Source organism: Neolamprologus brichardi, chromosome 5 (genome assembly GCF_056152115.1).
Source record: "Neolamprologus brichardi isolate AB-2024 chromosome 5, ASM5615211v1, whole genome shotgun sequence".
In the NCBI taxonomy this organism is placed as follows: domain Eukaryota; kingdom Metazoa; phylum Chordata; class Actinopteri; order Cichliformes; family Cichlidae; genus Neolamprologus; species Neolamprologus brichardi.
In genome coordinates this window covers 32,708,540-32,724,384 of record NC_142108.1, presented here as the reverse complement: position 1 = coordinate 32,724,384, position 15,845 = coordinate 32,708,540, and the positions used below count along the sequence as shown (strand labels likewise).

At 43.7% G+C, this 15,845-nt stretch overlaps 2 protein-coding genes across 2 annotated transcripts; both read left to right on the top strand.

Annotated features, from left to right (window-relative positions):
- The first annotated feature begins 957 nt into the window (after positions 1-957).
- Positions 958-1,851, top strand: LOC148102853 (odorant receptor 131-2-like). Its single transcript, XM_087841096.1, has one exon. The coding sequence runs from the start codon at positions 958-960 to the stop codon at positions 1,849-1,851; it is 894 nt and encodes a 297-aa protein (XP_087697222.1).
- A 1,581-nt stretch (positions 1,852-3,432) lies between these two features.
- On the top strand, positions 3,433-6,389 carry LOC148102852 (uncharacterized). Its single transcript, XM_087841095.1, has 2 exons — positions 3,433-3,713; positions 4,431-6,389. Exon 2 carries the CDS (start codon positions 4,724-4,726, stop codon positions 6,374-6,376), a length of 1,653 nt encoding a protein of 550 aa, XP_087697221.1. The 5' UTR covers positions 3,433-3,713; positions 4,431-4,723; the 3' UTR covers positions 6,377-6,389.
- The last annotated feature ends 9,456 nt before the right edge of the window (positions 6,390-15,845 follow it).

The following is a 15,845-nucleotide window of genomic DNA, read 5'->3' as shown; positions in this document are numbered from 1 at the left end:
GTGCTACAAGACAGAAGTCAACCATAACCAGGTGAGCACCTATTCTTTGGTGGGTGGGGTGGTTTATAAAAACAATTTATATATTCTTTGAGATTTGTATTGTATTGAATCATTTAGTGTAGTATAATTTTTTTTTTATGTGATCAGCTATATAATAACTCTGAGTGTAACACAACCAGGCGCAATCATCAACTCTCATTTAAGTTACTGCTTTGAATGAGAATGCTACTATTATCCAGCTCGTTGTGACTAAGTTAATGTTATAGGTCAAACGTGGAGTTTTTTCTTTAATGAAAATGTCTTATTGCAGTTCACACTTAACTAAAGCAGAGTTTAGTGCAGAAAAACATAGTTTGTTGTAAACTGGAGCAGAAGGGTTTTTGAATTGATGAGAATAAATAATTTATGGTGGATTACATTGCAGAAAATGCATTTTCTGAAATGTAAATTATTTGCTCAAGCAAAATGAATTACTTTTGATGCTTGGATATGGTTTTTTTATGGTTGGTGTAATAGTGTTGCAGAATATTTAAGATTTCTAAGATTATTATTGATCAGATAAGGAATGCTCATAGATATCAAAACTTTGCCGTGTTTTTAAAGTTAACACCTTCTGTGTTACAACCTGCCATAACAATCAATGATGTCCACAGGTTTTTTTGGCCAACTCATGAACCTTTCAAATGCTGCCATGAATTTGACAATAGTTATGTATCGGGACCCGTTAAACATAGCTATTGTCAAGAATGTGATAACTGTGGTCCTCTGTATCGCCATCATCTATGTCAACGGCACCTTGCTGCACATATTCAAAAAACATGAGGTCTGTATCCTGCTCATAAATTTTGCTTCTATTTATTACATCCATTTAGAACTAGATACTAGATGACAGAATGTGATATATTCTGCACTGTGAACATCCATCGCGCAAAGAGACGTTGGAGTGACGTCTTTTAAATGATATTTTTGGACGTCCAAGTTTGGTCACTGAAGCAGTTGTTTTTTATCCACCATTCAATGTTTAGTGGGATAATTCACCTTTCATGTTCTAAATCCTGTCCTTCTCTTCAGGTTTTCAACACAAATCCTCGTTACATCCTTTACATTCATCTGGTAATCATTGATATCCTGTTACTCATCATGTTCACCCTCCTTCAAGTCCTCAGTTACATCATTTTCACTCTTCCTGTCCCATTTTGCATCATTTTATTGTTGATTTCCATAATTTGTAGCCAGAACAATCCCCTGACCCTCGCTGTGATGGCAGTAGAGTGTCATGTTGCCATATGCTTCCCTCTCCAGCACTCACAGATATGTACAGTCAAAAATGTAACCATTGTGATCACAGTGATATGGGTGCTAAGTTCACTTACAATTCTGCCAGATTTATTTACCATCTTGGCCACAGAATCGAGAGATTTCTTTCATTCAAGAGTCTTCTGCCTTTGGAAAACAACTTTCAGACCTCCTGAGCTAGAAAAGAAGAGACATATATCCAACATTGTATTTCTGGTTATTGTTTGGCTCATCCTTGTCTACACATATTTCAGAATCCTTTTCGCTGCACAGGCAGCTGCTGCAAACGCCAGGAAAGCAAGAAACACTGTACTGCTGCACGGCTTTCAGCTGCTGCTGTGCATGCTCACCTACGTGTTTGATTTGCTGCTGAGTGGTTTGACATCCTTGTTCCCAAAAGGAGTCCTGACTATTCGCTACACAATCTCAGTATTCGTTCACATTCTGCCTCGACTTGTTAGTCCACTTGTTTATGGGATACGAGACAAGGCATTCAGAAGATATCTGAGGAAATATCTGTTCTACTCACCAAAGGCTAATGTTAACAAAAGTTAAAAACAATGCCATCAGCTCTTTTAATTTAAAATACTGAGATTGAGTAGTCTTTGTTTATCTTATTCTATTGTCCTTTTTTGTTTGCATATCTTTCTAATCTAATGTCACAGTGAATGTGTCGAACAGTAACTTTCACTATATGGCAATTTTATAATACACGATTTTATAAGACACTTTAGTGTTCGGAAAGACAAAAACTGCAGAATTCAACCAGAGAGCTTAAAATATGGACCGAAAAAAACCTGGACAAAATGAAAGCAAAGTTAATAAAGATGGAAGAAAATGTTGCACAAAAAGGCAAAACAAAAGCCATCAACATAAGAAGTAGATATTACCAGAAGAACCAATGCAAAAAGAGTAAGTATAACTAAATAATACAGAAAACTATTTTAAATTTATACATTTTTAGGAGCAATGTGAAGGAACCCAAGAGCTCTAAAACAGTAAGAAGCGCCCACCAGAAGATGTCAGTAGAGCCCAGCCAGGATTTTTCAAGCCAATATTTGGTGACTTAAAAAATAGTAAAACTTTATTTCAGACACATGAAATATAAAGAGTCTTTCATGACATTTCTTATGTGCAGTTATTTATCATATTATCTATATTTAGTTGAATGCAGTAATTTTTCCTTGATAAAATAAGATCCTAAATACATTCTTCTGAGTTTAAGAGTTTCTCTTTAATTAACTAATACATTCCAAGTGATATTTTTAAATGACTTAATGCATTAAGGTAAAAACACTAAGGTTTACAGAATGGAAAGTTCTTCAGCATTAGTGTGGTGCTCATAAAAATGGCAGCATGTTGATTGATGCTGATGACACCTACCTTAATGTGCTATTACATTTTATTCTTGAGAAGTGCATGATCTGTAGTCTGCTTTATTTCTTGTCAGGGTCATAGTACTTATGTAAATGTGTTGTTTCTTATTAGAGATCAACTAAAGCCATCTTCTTCTAAAACCATCTTCAGTTCTGTAGATGAGGCTTTTTAAAACCAAAACCAACCATTTTTCATTATTCATGTACAAATGATCCTCATTATTTATGTCTTTGCCATAATCCATCCTGGGCCCTATACTACAAAGACAGTTTAAGGAGCTTGGAAAGAAAAGCATCCGGACTTTTGTAAGTTTCTTGAAGACGTTTCATCCAAGAAGTGTATTCAGTTCTAAGAGCAATCCCAGAGGCCCAGGTTTTTAAGGGCTATTGGGAGTTTCCTTAAGAGGGTCCTGAACCCCCTATTGATCCTCTGCCAAATCCCAAGAGCCTAGGTTTGAAAACATGTGTGGGTCACAATCAGCCAAGGTTTCAGGTGAACCCATTGTGAAACATAGCCCCACCCTATCGTGTGACTTACTGAGATCAAATGGCCCAGGATGTGAGTGGGCATTAACTTAGAGACTTAGACTTGGAGCTTTTTAGTGTCATTGTGCAGTTTGCACAGCGAAATTGGGTAGCTGAACCACAAAGGTGCTAAAGTAAGAGGAAGAGAAACCAATATACAACGAAGGCGGAAAATAAATAAATAATTAAATAACTAGAATAAAATAAAAAACAGTGTATATGTATATGTGGCACCCCTGTGAGGGAATGACCACATTAATATTATTTTGTGTAAAACACCCATGTAACGGGACATTTTTCATTACTATATGTATTTATTTTCAGTTTTTTTAAAAGTCCATGTAACAGGGATTCATTTTATGTTAGAAAGCAGTGAGGGCGGAACTTTGGTGGTTGCTCCGGAGTTTTGGGGTGCAGTAAGTGGAGCCCACCTTCCGCTGCTTCCTCAGACACGTTCTGGAGGAAAGCAGAGACGCATCGTGTCTTCCTTACTCCGCTCTTCACCTGCTTTTACAGGTCGGTAAATGGTGCTCGCACCGAAAATGTTGTTTATTGTTACCATGGTTACTCACGTTAATGTGAATGAGAGAGTTAAGGCGGTCCGCCCGAGTTATTTATATGTAAACACGGGAGAAACCAGAGGGGTATCCCGCGCGACCGCACCGCGAGCCCGCTCGTTAGGTGGGGCGCTCGTGAAGTAGAGTCAGTGCGCTCCTATGCTCTGTGCAAATGTGTTGTAATGCTCCAAACAAATCAGTTCTGTGAGATGTGAATGTTAATAGTTATGTTAAAGTGACTGAGTAGGTTAGCTAGTGTAACACAAGCACTCTGAGCAACTCTGTGTAGCTAACAGAGGCATTCACAGGTTAATTAAACAAGCTGTGTTTCATGATGCACTAAATAGTGATTTTGCCAGTAAATTACTGAAGGCAACAAATGTGATGTATTTACCAATGCTGTTATTGAATATAACTGTTTAACCAGTAAGAGACTGCAGAAGACAATGTGATGTGTTTATTGATATGATAAAGGAATGTAACTGTTATGGGAAGAAGTGTGAACTTGAGAAACTGAACCAGTTAAGGAGAGTATATTTCACTGAGGTTGTGAAATAAGTAAATTGATTGATAAGTAATTGATGTAAAGGAGGAACCAGCTGAACAGTATATTGAAAGCTCATGTTTAGTGTTATGTTTAGTGTTGTATAGCATTTATTTGTGTGAAATAAATCAGACTCAGACACGTTCTGGAGGAAAGCAGAGACGCATCGTGTCTTCCTTACTCCGCTCTTCACCTGCTTTTACAGGTAACATATTTGTCATCGTGGTCTTCATCCTTGGGACCCGTAACAAATCTTGGGGGCTCGTCCGGGATCGGCGCCACCTTGTGGTCGGGGCTGATCCATAAATGACATCTGGGACCAGGACGCGAGCTGATGCCGTCTGAGCGAGCTGAGAGTTGGAGCCGAGACTGATCCATCGTCGTGCTGAGTGGCCCATTGAGAGGGACAGCAAGGAGTTGCAGCCATGGCCGAGGGCGGGAGGAAGAGCCTAGTGTGGGACATTAGGAGAAGCCTACTCACCCTGTCCGCGGGAGAACTCTACAAGGTCGCTAAGAAGGTGGGTCCAGCGGGCCCGGGTCAGCCAGAGCTCGACGCGACAGACCAGGAGGACTGCTTTGACCACATCAGTTCTTTCATGCACAGTAAGCCATTGCTTGAGGCAGAAGATGGTGGGATGGTGGACTTGCTAATGTTAAAAGACTTCATTGATGAGGTAATTGAAAATCGACAAGTATGTGATGATAGTGAGGACGTAGATTCACCTGTTACACAGACATTTACACAAACTCTGCAACCAGCTCACCCCTCAAGTAGCATGGGTGATAGTCCTACACAGCCTGTTCCGGTGACCACAATAGCTAACATGGTTAACCGGCTGCCAGTTGCAGGTACAACTAGCCCGACTGGCCTAGCCAGCTCTATCCCTGATATCACTAACGCCGAGCTGCAGGAGATGTTAAATAGCTATGAGGAGCTTGGTAAAAGACTAAGACAAAGTGTAATGGTCCCCACTGAACAGTCACCTCGACAGCCAACGGGTTTGCTAGTTCAAGCTAACCTAACACAGAGCAACCCACTTCAACCCAACCCACCCGGGCAGCCAAGGGCCCAGCCCGCTCGTGAGGGGATGATCTCTCTGAGAGACCTCTCTTATCTCCAGAGAAGAGAATTTAGAGTACAAGGGGGTCAAGTTGGTGACCATTCATCAGACATTAGCTACAACAACATCTGCAAACAGATGGATGAGGGGATTAGAGAAGGCTTCCCTGACGCAGAGATAGTTCGTGGAGTGCTCAGGATAATAAAGCCTGGAACTTTTAAAGATATGTTAATCAATAAAGACGATTTGACTGTACTTGAACTGAAGGGGTTCCTCCAGGCCCACCTAAGAGAGAAAAATAGTACAGAACTCTTTCAGGAATTAATGTGTGCCAGACAAGACGAGAGTGAGACACCACAGCAGTTTCTCTACCGGGTGATAGGGTTGAAGCAGCGGGTCCTCTTCACATCCAAAATGTCTGATGCGGGCATAAAGTACAGTCCAGCTACTGTTCAGGATGTTTTCTTGCACTCGGTCTACCAGGGGCTTGGGTATAAGCACAGTGACATTAGGCGAGAGTTAAAACCTCTGTTGTCAAGCGGAGAGGTGAGTGATGAAACAATCTTGCGCCATATAATGAGAATCACTAGCGAAGAAAGTGAGAGGCAAAAGAGAATAGGTTCGTCCCATCGACAGAACACAACTAGCGCACATAGTGCCCAGTCTGAGCTCAACACCATCCAAGAATGTAGTAAGCAAGACCAACCAGTTGATACGACCAAGACTGACCCGATTAAAGAACTCACAGCTAAAGTTAATGAGCTCGCTGGGCTGGTGGAGGCGATGAGACAACAGACTCTAGCACGAGCCTCAGACCTAGCGAACCCATACTCACAAAACAGGTCAAGAAATAGAAAAGACAAAACCTTTGGGTGTCCAAACTGTGTCGAACAGAACCGTCCAGATTGTTGCCATTGCTTCATCTGTGGGGAAGAGGGTCACAGGGCGGTTGGCTGCTTAAAAAAATCTAAGAACCAGGGAAACGTGAACCGGTCTCTGCAGCGGGGCGCCCAGTGACCAAGTCCAAAAGAGAGCCCCACAGTGAGCGCTTAAGGGAGGTGAGGACCCAACCTAGCCTTAACCGTAGCAAACTCAGTTTCCCCTCACCAGTCACATCAGAAGTAGTTAACTGGCAGCAGGGTGAGGCACTCGCTACGTCTGGTGTTATGGCACCCCACACTAAACGTGGGGCAGTTGCTAAGCTAATTGGTAAGAAAGCTCTTATACAGTGTAATTTGAATGGCTTAGCAGTGAAAGCACTACTTGACACAGGTGCTCAAGTTAGCATCATAAGTCGAGATTGGAAAGACAGATACTTGCCTGACTTAGTCATGCGACCTCTGTCAGAGATCATCGAGGAAATTGATGAGTTGAAAGTGTGCGCAGTCAATGGGGAAACCATACCATTTGATGGCTGGGTACCCATCATGATCAACTTACCGGGGGGTGAAGACCCCAGCCTCTCTGTCAGTACTCCGGTCCTCGTCAGTACCTTGCTAATGGACAAACCATTGATCGGTTTTAATGTCTTGGAACAGATCATTGAGGGGCAACCAGAGCGGTTGATACCTACTCTTGTTACCTTGCTGTGTAATGCCATCTGTCTTCCCCCTGAGAAAGCTGAGGTGGTCGTAAGCTTCATCCAGACGGCAGAGCCAAACATGACACAAGGGCGCTTGAGAACAGGTGAAAGGGATGTGATTATCCCTGCTGGACAGGTCACCTGGGTAAAGTGCCGGGTTCCATCAACCATGAATCCACCTGATTGTTTGGTGCTGTTTGAGGCTGATGAGGGTAACCAGGCCCTAGAGCAGTTGGATGTCTGGACGGGGTTAGTTGAAATACAGAATCCAGCTAAGCCGTACGTCGCCATTGCTCTGAGTAACGACACCAAACATGATATCACCTTGACGAGGAAGACGGCCCTGGGCACTTTACAGCCGGTTGAACGTATTGTGGAGGCTGAGGCCCCAAACGAGTCCCCACCTACCGTAACAGTTCGCGAGGTAACTGTGGAGCCGGCTGAACCCCTCCCAACGTCATGGCATCCGCCAGTGAACCTTGAACATTTGGAGGAGGAACAAAAAGAGATTGTTGAGAGAATGTTGTTCGATGAGTGCAGGGCCTTTGCGAGGGATGGGAATGATATTGGTTGTAATCCTGATCTGAAAATGGTGATAAACCTAAAGGATGACATACCAGTGCAGAGAGCATATACTTCCATACCTAAGCCGCTGCTACGGGAGGTTAAAGAGTACGTGCAAGACCTCCTGGTGAAGGGATGGATAGTAAGATCCAAGTCCTCTTATGCTGCTCCCATCGTGTGTGTACGGAAGAAAGACGGTTCACTCCGTCTTTGCATAGACTACCGTCTATTGAACCAGAAAACGGTTCCGGACCGACACCCACTACCTCGGATACGCGACCTGCTTGACACCTTAGGGGGATACTCCTGGTTCAGCATCCTTGATCAAGGCAAGGCTTACCACCAGGGGTTTGTGGATGAAGGCTCCCGCCATCTCACCGCCTTCACCACACCCTGGGGCCTATACGAATGGGTGAGAATCCCGTTTGGGCTCACTAATGCACCCGCCGCCTTCCAGAGAAGTATGGAAGAGATCTTAGGTTCGCTGAGGGATGACTGTTGTGTACCATACCTTGACGACATCCTCTGTTACTCACAGTCTTTTGAAGCCCATGTCGAGGTGGTCCGCAAAGTGCTTCAGGTCCTACAGGTCCACGGTGTGAAGCTGCGGCCTGAGAAGTGTGAGCTTTTTAAAGCAGAAGTTCGTTATGTGGGGCGCTTAGTTAGTGCTGAGGGCGTCAGGATTGACCCAAAGGATCTGGAGGCTGTCTTGGCTCTGAAGACCAAGTCACCACAGACAGTAGGTGATCTTAGGCGGGTCCTGGGCTTCCTTAGCTACTATCGCTCTTTCATACAGAACTTTTCGAGGATAGCTCAGCCACTGTACGAGCTACTCCAGAGCAAGTCTTCAGAACGGCCCACTCATGGCCGTCAGAGTAAAACCAAAGGACCCCAAATGCCATCGAGGGCGCCCATAGACTGGACTCCTGAGCATCAGAGGGTACTGGAACAACTGGTCGACATGCTAGTCCATCCTCCAGTGCTAGCATATCCAGACTTTGACCAACCCTTTGTTTTGCACACTGACGCATCCGAGCAGGGACTGGGCGCTGTGCTCTACCAACAGCAGGGCGGGAAGTTGCGCGTCATTGGCTATGGGTCACGAACCCTGTCGCCTGCTGAACGGAACTACCACCTGCACAGTGGCAAGTTGGAGTTCCTGGCTCTTAAATGGGCAGTGTGCGAAAAGTTCAGAGATTATCTGTTCTACGCACCACACTTCACCATTTACACAGACAATAACCCGCTTACGTATATCATGAGCACAGCTAAGCTGAACGCCGTTGGTCATCGATGGGTCGGGGAATTGTCGGATTTCCAATTTAGCATCAAATACAGGCCAGGAAAAACAAACATAGATGCCGATACGCTGTCCCGCGTTCCTCTGGATGTGAACAACCTTGCGTCAGTGTGTACCGAAGAGTTGTCACAGGAGGTGGTAAGAGCGGCTTGGGAGGGAGCAAGAGTAGCTCAGCAGAAAGAAGTTGCGTGGGCGGCTGTCCTTTTGGCTTCCTCTCAGGACATCATACTGCAGCCAGGCGCGGCTCTCCAGGATGTCAAACCTGATGACCTGATGCAGGCACAAAGGGATGACCCTACGATGAAGGAGGTCATCAGGCTTAAAGAGTCTAATGTCAGACTCAGTGAGAGTATCAGGAGGTCGTTAGAAGGGTCTGCTTGTAAACTTCTCCGCGAGTGGGACCGATTACACCTCGAAAATGGAATCTTGTACAGACGAACACCCGAACGGAAACAACTAGTCCTACCTCTCCTGTACCAGCCTATGGTATTGAAACATCTTCATAACCAGATGGGTCATGTCGGTACTGAGAGGGTCCTTCATCTCGCACGAGAGAGGTTCTATTGGCCTCACATGAAGAGGTGCATAGAGGACTACGTCACTAAGAAATGCTGTTGCATTAAACAAAAGAAACCCACAGTTCATGTGCGTGCACCCATGGGCAACCTGAAGTCCAACTCACCGCTTGAACTTGTCTGTATAGACTACCTACATCTTGAGAAAAGCAAAGGCGGGTATGAATACATTTTGGTGGTGGTCGATCACTTTACACGGTTTGCTCAGGCCTACCCGACCAAGAACAAATCCGGGCGGACTGCAGCCGAGCGGATCTACAATGATTTTATACCTCGCTTCGGGTTCCCCAACAAACTCCATCACGATCAGGGGCGAGAGTTCGAAAATGAGCTCTTCCGAACTCTTGGGCAGCTTTCAGGGGTTGGTCATTCTCGGACATCCCCATACCACCCCCAGGGTAATCCCGCAGAACGATTCAACCGCACCTTGCTGCAGATGTTGCGTACCCTGACAGACAAAGAAAAGGAAACATGGAAAGATCATCTCCCACAAGTTGTACATGCATATAACTGTACTCGTCATGAGTCCACTGGTTATTCCCCACATTTCTTGCTTTTTGGCTGTCACCCCCGCCTTCCAGTGGATCTTTTGTTCGGCCTGGTGGAGGAAACTGAACCAGTGTCCCACAGGGGGTATGCTGAAAAGTGGCGTAAGAGAATGACAGAGGCCTATCAGGTTGCCACCAAAAATAGCCTCTCGGCTAGTGCTAAGGGGAAGTCGTACTATGATCAGAAGGTGAGGGGAGTGGTACTGAAATCAGGGGACAGAGTGTTGGTGAGGAACTTAGGCGAGCGTGGTGGACCCGGCAAATTACGCTCCTACTGGGAGAACAGGATATATGTGGTCAAGGAACAGGTTTCGGATAACCCAGTGTATGTCGTCCATCCAGAGGGTAATGACCAGGGAAGAACTCGGACCCTGCACCGGAACTTGCTCCTATTGGTCAATGATTTGCCAGTGGAGTTCCCACCACAACCAACTAAACTAACCTTAAGATCGACACACAAACAGACCAATGCTCGAGTGAGAGGTAAAGACAGGGAAGGACGGATAGAAAATGCTGAGACCTCTGATTCAGATGATGACCCGGGTAGTGGCTACTGGCTGAGGGTACCACCAATCCAGGCTGAGTTCAGAACAACTGTCCTTTCTGAGAAACAGGCTGTCAGCCAGGACAGATTGGAACCGGGGAGGCAGACGCAGGCTCATTTTGAAGGAGGATCTGTTCTCAGCCCGAGGGATCTTGAAGAGCCAGGACGAAGGACACCTGTGACGGATGCCGAGGATATTGTTGAGAATCTGTCAGAGATGGCTGGAGCCCACGAAGGAGGTCGATTAGGAAGAGAGAGTCCCATGACACCTGAGGATGGAGATGAAGTTGAGACTCACCAGTGTGACCGCGAGGGGAGTAACAGTTCGGCAGCCCTTAGCTTGCCTCAGTCAGAGGTAGAACCCGAGTCACCTCGACATGAGTGCTGTGATGAGCAGGTAGGAGACTCTCAGTCTAACTCACCTGCCCCACTGAGGCGATCCACCCGACAGAGGCGTCCAGGCCAAATGCTCACCTATTCATCTCTAGGTCATCCAACATACCAGTCACGGCCCACTGTAAACATGGTAGATACTTACCTCGTGCCTTCGGCCGCCCTGTGGCCCCCACAACCAAGCCTATCTTCATTCCAAGGCCCACCGGTCGTCCAGTTCCCATATATCTCTCTTCTCTACCCCATATGTAGTTATTAGGAAGGAGCCCTAAACTATGGTGGTTACCTAATCCTAAAGAACCAAACATTCCTAAGTGCTTGAAGTTTTAATTTAAGGGTTTTGATTATTCACTGTCTGAGATTTGATAAGAATACAGAGACTGTAAGTGCAAATTTGTTTCAAGTGTCAGGAGCCACTTTTGTTGTAGGGGAGTGTGTGGCACCCCTGTGAGGGAATGACCACATTAATATTATTTTGTGTAAAACACCCATGTAACGGGACATTTTTCATTACTATATGTATTTATTTTCAGTTTTTTTAAAAGTCCATGTAACAGGGATTCATTTTATGTTAGAAAGCAGTGAGGGCGGAACTTTGGTGGTTGCTCCGGAGTTTTGGGGTGCAGTAAGTGGAGCCCACCTTCCGCTGCTTCCTCAGACACGTTCTGGAGGAAAGCAGAGACGCATCGTGTCTTCCTTACTCCGCTCTTCACCTGCTTTTACAGGTCGGTAAATGGTGCTCGCACCGAAAATGTTGTTTATTGTTACCATGGTTACTCACGTTAATGTGAATGAGAGAGTTAAGGCGGTCCGCCCGAGTTATTTATATGTAAACACGGGAGAAACCAGAGGGGTATCCCGCGCGACCGCACCGCGAGCCCGCTCGTTAGGTGGGGCGCTCGTGAAGTAGAGTCAGTGCGCTCCTATGCTCTGTGCAAATGTGTTGTAATGCTCCAAACAAATCAGTTCTGTGAGATGTGAATGTTAATAGTTATGTTAAAGTGACTGAGTAGGTTAGCTAGTGTAACACAAGCACTCTGAGCAACTCTGTGTAGCTAACAGAGGCATTCACAGGTTAATTAAACAAGCTGTGTTTCATGATGCACTAAATAGTGATTTTGCCAGTAAATTACTGAAGGCAACAAATGTGATGTATTTACCAATGCTGTTATTGAATATAACTGTTTAACCAGTAAGAGACTGCAGAAGACAATGTGATGTGTTTATTGATATGATAAAGGAATGTAACTGTTATGGGAAGAAGTGTGAACTTGAGAAACTGAACCAGTTAAGGAGAGTATATTTCACTGAGGTTGTGAAATAAGTAAATTGATTGATAAGTAATTGATGTAAAGGAGGAACCAGCTGAACAGTATATTGAAAGCTCATGTTTAGTGTTATGTTTAGTGTTGTATAGCATTTATTTGTGTGAAATAAATCAGACTCAGACACGTTCTGGAGGAAAGCAGAGACGCATCGTGTCTTCCTTACTCCGCTCTTCACCTGCTTTTACAGGTAACATATTTGTCATCGTGGTCTTCATCCTTGGGACCCGTAACATATAGACATGTGAGTGGAACTATATACATGGTGTATGTGTAGGAAACATTGAAACAGACTGGGACCAAAATAATTGCACATGAGCCAAAAATATTGCACAGAACATGACAGGCATTTGGGCCGTTCTCAAAATTAGATTATAGATGGCAGAGAGTTGGTGTCGGAAGGCACACCTCTTTTCAAAGATAGTCATTCACAGTGGACATAGATGGGTTGATTACTCCAAGTTTGTGTTCCAGAGGGTAGTGGAAGTCAAAGAGTAGGTACTGGTCCATGTGTGTTAACAACTTGAAGAAGTCCAGACACTTTTCTTTTCAAGCTCCTTAAACTATGATGACCTGGATGACTGAGAACCTTCACAAACATACAAAGAGAGTTCAACATACCAAGGGTTTCCCCTCCATGTTCACATGAAAGACGTGGTCTTTCAGCATCTAACCAACCTAAAAATGGGAGTTTCTCAATTCCTATTACTTTTAGTTCACAGGAAATAATCTCTAAGAGTGTTACCCACTCCAGAGATGTTATCAGATTCAGTTCAGTTCAGTTCAGTTCAGTGTTATTTATATAAAGTCACGTCCACATCCTCATTTTAGATTTGATAGCTTTTTAGTAGGTAAAGGTAAATGGCTTGAACCTGAATTTAGCCACGGCAGCAGGACTCGAAGGAGACTGGCGGCGGCTCCCAGTCCTGGCAGATCCCCATGTACTAAATAGAAGTGAAGTAGTTACAGAATTGAAAAGGGGAGAAAGGGAGGGAGGTGCATGTAAATGAGAATGACAACTTGCAGAACTGGGAGAACCTATATAGATGAAAGCCAGAAGGAGCGTGTTTGGAGGAGTGGTCCCGCTCCTGAAATTCCGATCCATAATCTCCAATTGTCTCAAGGGGCTCTATGTTTTAAGGTATAGACCCTACATTACAGCGAAAACAGGGAAAACCCCAACAATCAGATGAGATTTTCAGACATCAGCAGTCATCTCCCACACACCGCCTTTTCTCTCACTCTTCCACTTTTTCACTCACTCTACTATCAACTTCCATAGTGCTTTTCTTACTTATTATTTTTGTACAAATCACATGCAATCACTCAAAACCTGCTTCTCACAGCATTCACACACTTAAACTATGACAGAAGTTGAGGAATATAACTTAAAATACGCTTTCCTAAGAGTATTTTAGACATGCCTTTCATAATCAGAAAGAGCAAGTCAAAGAAAAACCATTGAAACCTCTATTAATTCTTACAGCACACACAAGAAATTAAAAAATAAAACACACCAGCATTTATTGCTGAAGAAAGGTTACTACTGAAAGTAATATGTTAGTCTTAAGTATATACAATGCACTCAATACATTTATTTATATATATATATATATATATATATATATATATATATATATATATATATATATATATATATCCAAACTCAGTCAATTACTATACATCCACTACGGCAACTCAAAACTTTATTTATAGCCCTCTAATAAACATAAATAGCGTCTTAAACACACGCATTCAACAATGTTTGCAGCAGTATTTGTAAAACCAACTATGGTTTAAGCAGTTCACTGCTTACTAATTTGCATTTTCACATTCACACACACACAGTCTAAAAATAGCTCCAGCACAGACTCAGCCTCCTTTCACACAGAGATCTCTTATTCTATATTACAAAGACGTCTTATATTTACAACCACTGTCAGGCCTCACTGCTTTAGCGCCTAAACAATTTGGACAAATTTAAGTTAACGGTCTAACCGATAAAGTCCAACTTTTTTGTGCTCAATTAACCAGTATCAGACTCTAACTGTTTCTGGCCTCATCTCTAAAATCCCTAACTCAATTTAAAAGCGTCAACCAACCCAAACTTTGCCTGAAGCTCTATTTTTGGCATTTCACAGCCAAGGCTTACCCCGAAGTTTTAAGTTAAAGTTACACGCCCGAAGTCCAACTTCTGCTGGCCGAAAAAGCGCAGACTACCGTTCCAAACGGTAAGGAGACTCAAACTTCTAGCTATTTTGGAGGTTCCCAAGTTCTCCCCGGTTGCCAACCATACTATCCCTATTCGCCGATAGGTCAAAGCCGAGCGTCCTTGGCCAGGAGGGAGCGTCACCTCCGAGAAATGCGCCTCCTAGTGGTCCAACCACCGTCCTTCAAAAATTTATAATACTTTGAAACAACAATCAACACCCAAAACAAGTGTATGACTGACCCAGGTCCAACCTGTCTGACCAATTTGGGACTCAAACCCATAAAATGACCAAATTCCCTACTTTCCTACTTGGGACTTTAACCCTTTAGGGACTTTAACCCTTTCACTGTTTTCCTTTTTTCCTTTCTTTAAGGGACTTTAACCCTTTCAAACTTCAAATTTCAACTCTCATGAGATTTTCACCAAAATCAAAACAGACATTCACCAGTAATTTCAGTGAGTAGACTTTACTTTTTTCATGTCCAATTTGGCACATTTTGGAAATAATTCAACAGGTAGTAGTGCCTTACCTTTCGATAAGCCGGCTTATGCCCACTCACTTTGACCACTGATATTCGTGCCTGCCCGTCTGACCACCTCGGACCCCGAATTTCTCTGTCCAAGCCTCCAACTCACTCTCCCTCCTCAATAACCGGACGAGCCTCCCAAATGTTAGGTTCAATATTGAGGGGGGGTAGAGGAGGTAATCAACTTCCATAATAACAACACTGGTCCGGCCGGGTGGAGTCAAACGATGATTTTAATGCACGCGTGGAAAGACCGCCACTGTACGCAGACAGCGCCGATCCCCGACTTACAGAGCATAAGAAGGTGTTTTATACCTTTCAGGGCTTAAATTTACTGACGCCCCTTACACGTCACTCAGATACAGTTCATACATAGGTTTCAAAACCACAATGACTTAACACAGTTTAAAATAACATTGTCTCCGTCTCCATGACAGATGCTTCCTGTCAGCCTTCTGACTTTCACTTCTTGTCTGGAAAACCAGACCCACACCCTGCAAGAAACTGTTCCTCTTTTTGCAGAGACAGCAGGAAACTGTTCCTCTTTTACAGAGACAATTTTAGAGTTACAAGCAAACATGATTAACCTCTCACCTATAAATAAGTCTATCTAATGTGTGAGTGTGTGTGTGTGTCATCATGAAATGCACTCAGTTTCACCTCTCCCTTCACCAGCTGAAACTTGTAACCTTTTCCACCAGACAGAAGGCCAGCACGTACACATTTCAGATTATAACAAGCATTCAAAAGCATTTAAGATTATAGATTCAACTCAACAGTTTAGAGTGGTTATAACTGCACCTGTAATAAAGGCTAATTGGGTACCAATATGTTTAAACATCTGAATACAATATCAATACTGCAGATTGTATTATTAATGCAATGGTAATGATGATGATTATTAACAATAACAGTA